Genomic DNA, 8,325 nt, shown 5'->3' on the forward strand with positions numbered 1-8,325 from the left:
TCGACGGTGGCTTCGGGGCTCTGGAGCTGCTCCAGGCACCGAGCAGCCTCGGTCTTCGCTTTTATCCCTTCCTGCAGCGCGCTAATGAGCTTATCTGCTCCTTCTGGGATGTAGTGTAAGCACAGGAGTCGGTGTATATTTTACCTGCAAGTGGCCTTAACGTTTAAGTGGCGGTTACCCAAAGTATCGTTTACTCCTTTTACGGGTTTTTTTGGCGCATTAAAGCAGTTCTCCGCTTAGGTGTTTATTACTGTGAGAGGGCTGCAGAGCCTGCAGGCTGTCAGATTTTTGAATCTTGGATCAACAGTCGCCGCAGCGGGATGCAAAGGTGGGTTTGGCTTGGCCATCTGCAGTCTGCAGGGGCAGCTACGGGTGCGTCAGGCTGAACCCGTGTGTGTCTGTTATTCCAGGAGGCTGGGTACGTGAAATGGTATTTTGGTTCTATTAAAGCCATACCTGCTTCTGTCTGACCAAGTGGGGCTTTTTTTTTTTTTTGTAATAGACCTGTATTGAAGTCTTAAAGTAGCTATCAAAGCCATTGCCGTTTGGAAACACTCTGGAGTGGCCTGCCTGGGACACGAGACCTGAAGAAAAATCACCCTGACCTTGTAGCTTCTTTAGTAATGCCCTGTGATGTGCGTTTGTCGACGAGCTGCAATATTACATGTTCTAGTAACAGTAATGAATTATAATGGTAATTGTGGGCTTTTAAATGTCAAAGTTGTTTGAGTTTGCAGTACTTTAATGTGGATCTCGCTGAAATGTCAGTACACCTCATGAATTTTGTTTGCTCTTGAGTTCTCTTTTTTTTGTGGCTGCAAATTTTTCACCTTACGTTAGACCAAGTGTCAACCTGGTTTAATAAAATTCTAACAGATCTATGGTTTCTTTTGACTTCTAAACTGTGGGCAGCACTGGTTACCCTACTTCTGGTGTTACTTTCTAAAACACTGTGGCTGCGTGGAATTAAGCAGCCAGGAAATACATTTTGTGATGGATACTTTTCTCTTTCTCCACACGTTAATGTTACATTGTGCCGCGAAGGTGCTTGCAGTTTGGTTGTGATGAGGGGGACCAGAAATGACCAGGCAGCTGTCTGCGAGGGGAAGCTAGAGCATCAGCCAGTAGCTCTGCTGAGCTTCCAACAGGTCAGTAGCCCCATAAGCTGAGGAGTAATGTATGTTAAATTATAATTCTACATACTTGATACTTATCCAGGGCAATAATTGGTGGCAGAAAAATCAGCCCATTGTTTAGAAATGCCTGTAGGCAGGGGGCCGTCTTCCATTTTAACCTTTTCTTCGAATGAGAGCAGAGGTGGTGTAGTTGAGATTCATTGTGCAGGCTTAGATCTCAGTCTTTTTTCTCCAAAGCACATAGAACACATGGTAAACAATCGATAAAACTACCTGTCGTGCCATTTGCACGAAGGGAAGAAAAACGTAAGTTTTGAACGTGCTTAAAAGCAGATTCTGAATTTAATCGCACTTGGGCACCAGCGTAGAAGTGTAAGAAACTGTTCTGATGTTTTCCCGCAGGAAGAAGTCAAAGCAGCTATGAGCTGCTGCGCTCCCGGAAAACTCTGACTGCTTTCTTCTGGCTTTTAGAATCTTCTCCTAAAAGAAGTGGTTGCGTTCAAACTTACAGCGTTCATTATTGTGATTGACTTCCTTGTTTACCAAGGAAAGTCAAGCTTTGAGGCCTGGATTTTATTCAGGCTTTTCAATGTAATTGTCGGTGTGTACGTGCGTGTTTCTGGAGAGGGTGAAAACTGCACTAATATTGTCAGGTGTGCGAAAACCGGTCTAGTTCTGCGAGGTTGAGGAGGATACAGTTTGTTATAGTGCTTTACTGTGGGGCGCTGTAAATTTAAGCTTCGCTGATACGTTCTCTAATACAAGCTGATTCCCCATTGTGGATATTCATTCCAGTGTAGCCGTAAAGGTCTTTGTGGTATATACAGGTCTTGGTTAACTCCGAGGTCCTGCCTTAAATTTAAAAAAAAAAAAAAAAAAAAGATAAGTTTCCCTACCTGTGTTGAGTTGAACTGGTCAAAATAATCTTTTCCCCAAGCTTTCAGAACCTGCTTGCTTTGAGAAATCAACTTGGGTGCCAGTTGTTCACCTTGGTTTGAACTGCTACATGAAGCCGTGCTGACTCAGGAGCAATGTTTTAATTGTACACATGCATTTAGCGCTTGAGACCTCTTCTAGTAATTGTTGCAGAATATATTTATAACTTAGTTTCACACAGTTAGTTCAGAATTTACACGGGTAACCTCTATTTCAAAGGAGACCTATAAGAAATAAGCTATTTTAAAAAAATTACATCATCTTGGAAGCCATCCGGGATGTCTGGTATTATGTCTTCATTTATTCAGCCTTTTCCCCTCGAAAAAAAACATATGGGCAAACTACTTCTGCTACACGACTTAAACACTAAGTATCAACATCAATTTCCTTCCAAAGCTTGTGCGTTAGCGAGAACGTACCAAGACTCATGCTGGAGGAAAGCATGAGTTCAGTGGTATCACCCACAACGATGGAAAATCCTTTTCCTGGAAGAACCGTGTAGAAACACGAACTGGAGGAGAGTGTCCGAACCCTTATTGCAGCAGTTGTGTGAGGTCTTGCAGGGGAGATGTTCCTTGGTTCTGGTAGAAGCAACGCTTTTCCCTTTGGGCTCGGTGTGCCGAGAAACCACCTCTTCCCCCAAGCAGAACACCTTCGCCTTGTTAAATCGTACTCTGTACTCTTCAGGGAATTTATTACCTGATGTCAGGAATAATGAGATCTGTTAGTTTTAGCTCTGTGGGAAAGCCTGTCATTTCCAACTGGCTGTTAGAATTGTGCTTGCAATTAAATGGTTCCTCATCCTGAATATGTAGCAATTTTTTTTTCCGATTTTAAATATTAGACAATAATTTAATTATTTGCCATTAATACCTCTCTGTGATGCAAACCTAGCTTTGGTTTGAGTAACAACCCGTTATATTCTCACTGTGTGGTTGGAGCTGATTGTAAATCAGGCTGCCGTTCATGCAGTATCTCAGCTGGCCTTGCTGCTCAGACCTTCAGGAGAGGTCCACTCTCTGAATTATTAATAATGAATTGGTCCGTGTGTTGTAATATGTTAAGTAGTGTATTGGCCTGGGGTGATCTTCCAGTTGACACGAGTTGCATAAAGATGCTTCCGTGGCTGTTTTCTGTAGTGATTGCTTTACCGAGATCTTAGAAACAAAAGCCTCTCTCATCAGTGATAAATATGCTTTCTAGAATTGAGTTTAAAAACGGGGGAGAAGGTGCCACACGCTGCTGTAACAATATACACGTAGAGAGTGGAGGAGGACGGTGGTTCACTTCGGGAGGGTCTTGGTGATTTCTTTGGATGCGGGGAAGTGTTACGTGTGGGCGAAAGTAGACTAGGCATGGCTTTTGCTTTAGCTTTATCCTTGGGTAGAAGGGCCACACGCTGCTGTAACAATATACACGTAGAGAGTGGAGGAGGACGGTGGTTCACTTCGGGAGGGTCTTGGTGATTTCTTTGGATGCGGGGAAGTGTTACGTGTGGGCGAAAGTAGACTAGGCATGGCTTTTGCTTTAGCTTTATCCTTTTCTGTGAGGCCTTAATAAGCTTATCAGTTTTGAGGAAGCTGCAGTGTGCAAAGAGGCCGGAGCCTGTCGTACCTCTCACCATTTTTGTTTATTTCCTTATTGTAGCTTGTCTTGTTTCAAGTAGTATTGCATTTTGTGCATCAAGGCGCAGCGGATTGTGTTTCAGGTTGTGGTGAAACATGTGGGTGGTTGTGGCATTTCCTAATGTGTAGGGTCTGAAGCATCGTTATCGTGTCGGTCCTGGGTTCCAGATAAAGATTTGGGCCTGTTGCAGTAAGTCCCACTGTATTCAGTTTCTTCATAATTCTAAATAACCTTAAATGAGGATGACTGCTTTTCTTTTGATGCTCTGTATTGTAGACAGCTGGATACACTTGAATTCACCAGTTTGAGGGTGGTGGCATAGTTAGTTTCTTGGCCTTGCTTTGCAGCTTTCCTGTCCACCTCTTTCCAAAAAAGCTTTTTTTGCGTGGTGGAAGTATATTCCAACAGTGCCCGTGATGCTTACGTAGATACTGAGTTTAACTAGTCCAAGTTAGCACTTGTCTGGTTAGTTGCCTGGATAGCCCTGGACAATTTGTTTTTGGTGGTAATAAAGCCTATTACTTTTTGAGAGGTTTTGAGGGGGGGAGTTTAAAAACTTTTCACTTGCACAGTACTCCTTGCAGTAGTGAGACCATTCTAAAGTTTGAGGCTGCTGAAACAAAATCTGGGCAAACAAAAGTAGCAGGGAGTTTGGGTTGAGGGGTCAAAGCAAGGGGAATGCCAGGCTGCCTTTCTATTGTTAATTCCTTGAAACTCCACAGGTTGCAGTGATGATGGCAGTAGTCATTTGCTCTTAAGCTGTAATTTGAGTGTTTGTTTCGGCAGCAGTGACAATTTAAATGACACCCTCTTCTTATTCCTGCTACACACACCCATTTTGTGTGTGCCGGTGCAACTATTTGCAGGATCATGTGGTGAACTGAACTGGGGAATTGATCAGGGTTTAGAAAAGAAAAGATAATACATCTTTTTTCCCTAGGTAGTTTTTGATGTAGCTCAATTACCCGATAAAACTTCTGGTGCATCACTAATAGTGCTGGCACAGGTGTGGCAGCAGAATTGGATATTAAAATGTTTAAATAAGTATGGAAGCTGAAAAATGGAATGCTGTTTCTTCCTCGTGCTTCCCTGCTGCCTTAGCAGCCTGGTTTGGGATCTTGTAGGAAAGAGGTATGTGTTACCTGTAAAAGTTAACCACACCTGGCTGCGGCTTTTGAGACGAGAGTGGATGCCTTATGGTCGAGTTTCATTTGTAGAGTCTTTATCGTCACTGTCGCTTGTGTGTGGTTCAAAGATGTCTGGAATTGTACCCTGTGCTTGTTGCGATGCGGTAGTGTGGGGGCTCGGCACGTGTTCCTGGGATAAATCCTGGGAGACTTCTTCATGGGTATCCAGGAGGATGCTCCTGCGTAGCGAGCTTTGCGACTCGAGAGTAAACCACTTTACACTGAAGGCCGTGTGGCTAATGCTCCAAATAATCAAAAATTGACTTGGCTTAGACTTGCATGCTTACACCAGCCGAAACTGCCAATGGAGCTGTGCCCGGCGGGAGAGCTGCTGGGATCCCCATCCACTTCCCCACCTCCAGCTGCACATTCCTGTTCCCTCCCTTGTGCTGGCACGGGGCTGCCTGGCTGACCCCAGCCGAGGAACTCACTTGGCCAAAGCCTACCTGAAAGGAGACTCCTCTGGGGCCTCTTTCCCCTCCCTGGCTCATCCTGCGCTCGGGGAGGTGGCAGTTTTGGCACAAAGCAGTAGTTGGGGGAGCGTGTGTGGCAAGGATGGTGGGGTAGTTGCAGCCCCAAGTGGTACAAGCCCGAGCTGTTGCAGAGCAGCACCCTCCAGCCAGACACCCCTCAGTTTGCAGATTGTTTCATTAAAGGGGAGCAGGCTTTTCAAATCCAAATGATAAAACTTTGCAGCAAGTAGCTGTCTGCACACGCTATAGCATGGGCACGAGCACTTTGATTGCTCAGAGGCTGGAGGGAGGAAGCGCTGAGAGGGAAATAACTAATCTAACGCATTTTTCTTGATGTAACCATGAAGCAGTTTACTGAATGGAAGAACCAACTTTTTGTAGGTAGAATAAACATCAGGAATAATCTCTGACAGTCACCGTGAGCCACAGCATGGAAAAGACAGCTGATGTGCAAGATGCGCGTCCTTCCAGGAGAAATGCCCTAAAACAAACTTCCCGGACAGCAAAGAAGCCGAGGCTGCAGTTTCCCAGGTTGCTCTGACTTGGGGCAGCTGTGTTCCTGCGGCCGCTGGTGCACCTGGGACGCTGTGTTAAGCCATTTCGGTGCACGTTGGCACACAGTTAACCCAAGAAAGCAGGGGGCTGAGGGAGCTGAGCGCGGGGTCCCGGGAGGGCTGGAGCTGGTGAGGTGCGGGCATGGGGTGCAGCTGGATCGGCTCCTGCTGCCGAGGCGCTGCAGCCTGACACTGGTATGGGTGGGAGGGAAAATATTTGCGGTCAAAAGCTGCCAAGTGGGGAGAAGACCCAATCTGTGTCTTAGGAAGTAAGACAACCTTCAGCTTAGCCCGTGTTCCAGGAGTCTGGACCTAAGGTTGAAACTCCCATTTGTCATTTGTTAGGGTTCTGTACGATAAGTTGAGGGTGAGCCCCGTTTAGGGGTGCGTAAGGTGTAGGTTGTTGCCTCTCTTCAGGGTTTTTCGTGTGGCCATATGACATGGCAGCACTGTCATCCTGGCAACCTGATCAAAGTAGTTTCAGAGCAGCTGAAGCTTTTTCTCCCAGTTCCTGTGAGGCGAGAGCCTTTTCCAGTTTCTTCAAGGAGCTGCTGCAGTTGACAAGTAGAGTTTTCTTTTTTCAGGAACCACAAAAGTTTCAGGATAGAGAAAGAAGGAATCTATTCTGCCTACTGGGGAAATTTGATGTTAATTAAGAAGCACTTTTAAAGCATAGTTACTCCAGTGTATTAGATTTGGAGTTAAATTTAATGTCAGTATAGTTTTTATAGATACCCCCCCCCCCCCCCTCTGTTTTGGCTGATAATGTTTTACTGCTATCTCGTCTCACCCATTTTGTGCTTCGTGATAACTTCAAATAAACTTTCTCCGGTCTGTAGAACATATGGTATGATGTGGCCCCACTTACATATTTGGTCTTTAAAGAAATATTTAAGGTCAAGGTAAGTACATCACATTCAGTTTAATGTAAATGTAGGTTTGTTTATTCAGTATTCTAGCAGCTAAATTATTCTTTCTGCAGGTAATTCATGCTTTCAGTGTTTGGAACAATATTTAAGTGCTAGCAAATTGCTTTAATTTGAGGTGCAATCTGCTAAACTTAACAGCATGTCAGTGTTTTCTGGGGCATGGCTTTCATGGGGCAGCGGTGCACGCTTAAGTGTGATTGTTAATATCAAAGTATACAATTTTCAGCATGTCCAAACAGTCGGTGGTAGAAATTTCTATTGAGGAATCCCTGGAAGTAAAACATAATTAGTTCTGTTTTACTGAACAAAGTGGTTTGCTAACATGGCAGTTGGGGAGGAGAGGAATCCTACGTCCAAGTCTGTAGTATTCAGCAACATACTCAACTGGGTGTATTTTGAAACTTTGTGCTGTAAAGATGATTGTGCAGAGGTGGAAGCCTTGTTGAAGAGTGACAGCCGGCACCTTTGTGGATCTGCTTTCTCACATACTCTTCTCATGCAGAATCAGCTTGCAGAGTATCATGGTTATACTGCAGGTCTAAGTTGATGTATTTTTTCAAGGAGCGTAGAACTTGTGAAGGTAGAGGAGCATGGGTTTTTCCCAAGGTGGTGATGCACATTCATAACTTCTCTTCAGCGAACAAACTTCCAGCGCATCTACAACCAGCTCAGTTTCTGTAACTCAAGCTGTCTCTTAAGCGGAGCTCTTTGAGCTGGGTAGCATGGACAGTCTGTAACGCTCGTGCTGTGTAAATTAATTGCATGGGAAGGAACAAGGAAGTTTTGTGTTTGTATATAAGTTATCATCCTGAAAGTTCCAGAAAAACGTATACCTCAATATTACAGTTTGTCCTTGGAGAAACTACAGTTGATTCTTGAATAGAGGTGAGCGTAGTGAGGTGGAAGAGAAGAAGATGCAAGAGGTGATGTTTCAAACGTGTTTGCAGAGGTGGGGCGCCCGCAGCTTGTGTGCTTATGGGGTAAGCACGCTAGTTCAGAATCTGACTGCAACATGAAAGCTCGGTCTCCGTTGTCATGTGTGTAAAAGCTCCAGTCTATCAAAGTATGAGCTATTGGGTTTTGACTTTGTGTAGTATTTTCTTCACTGGACTTTTTAAGACAGGCTGCCAAGGGGCTTAAGCATCAGTGGGGCTTTCTTAAGTGGAAATCATGAAGTTTTTTGCTGCTAGGTTAGAAATAACTAGCGCCAGGTTGCAGCTTCCCGAGTGTTCTGTGTTTAAATATAAATAAAATGCTGATGGGGTACTGGGTTCTTTTGTCCTGTCGTGATCACGCTGGGCGAGGAGCTGGTCTTAAAGTAGCTTTCCAACTCGTAAGCTCTGAGATGAAAGGTGCTGTGCTTACAGTCCTCTGGGGGAAGATTTTTTTTTTTCCAGCCAAAGGTAGAAAACTCATTTTGTTTCTAAGTAGCTGCTAATGATTGTGCCACTGAATGGAATGGCCGAGCATTCTCGACTGATCAT

General features: G+C 44.6%; 1 protein-coding gene across 1 annotated transcript in view; it reads left to right on the forward strand.

Annotated features, from left to right (window-relative positions):
- The first annotated feature begins 1,108 nt into the window (after positions 1-1,108).
- Positions 1,109-8,325, forward strand: part of MED26 (mediator complex subunit 26) — a 21,764-nt gene continuing 14,547 nt past the window's right edge. The window contains exon 1 of the mRNA XM_019473337.1: positions 1,109-1,124. Within this exon, the coding sequence (XP_019328882.1) occupies position 1,124 (1 nt within the window). The 5' untranslated portion in view covers positions 1,109-1,123. The remainder of the gene's footprint in view (positions 1,125-8,325) is intronic.

This window comes from Aptenodytes forsteri, unplaced genomic scaffold (assembly GCF_000699145.1).
Source record: "Aptenodytes forsteri isolate BGI_AS27 unplaced genomic scaffold, ASM69914v1 Scaffold471, whole genome shotgun sequence".
Taxonomy (NCBI): Eukaryota; Metazoa; Chordata; class Aves; order Sphenisciformes; family Spheniscidae; genus Aptenodytes; species Aptenodytes forsteri.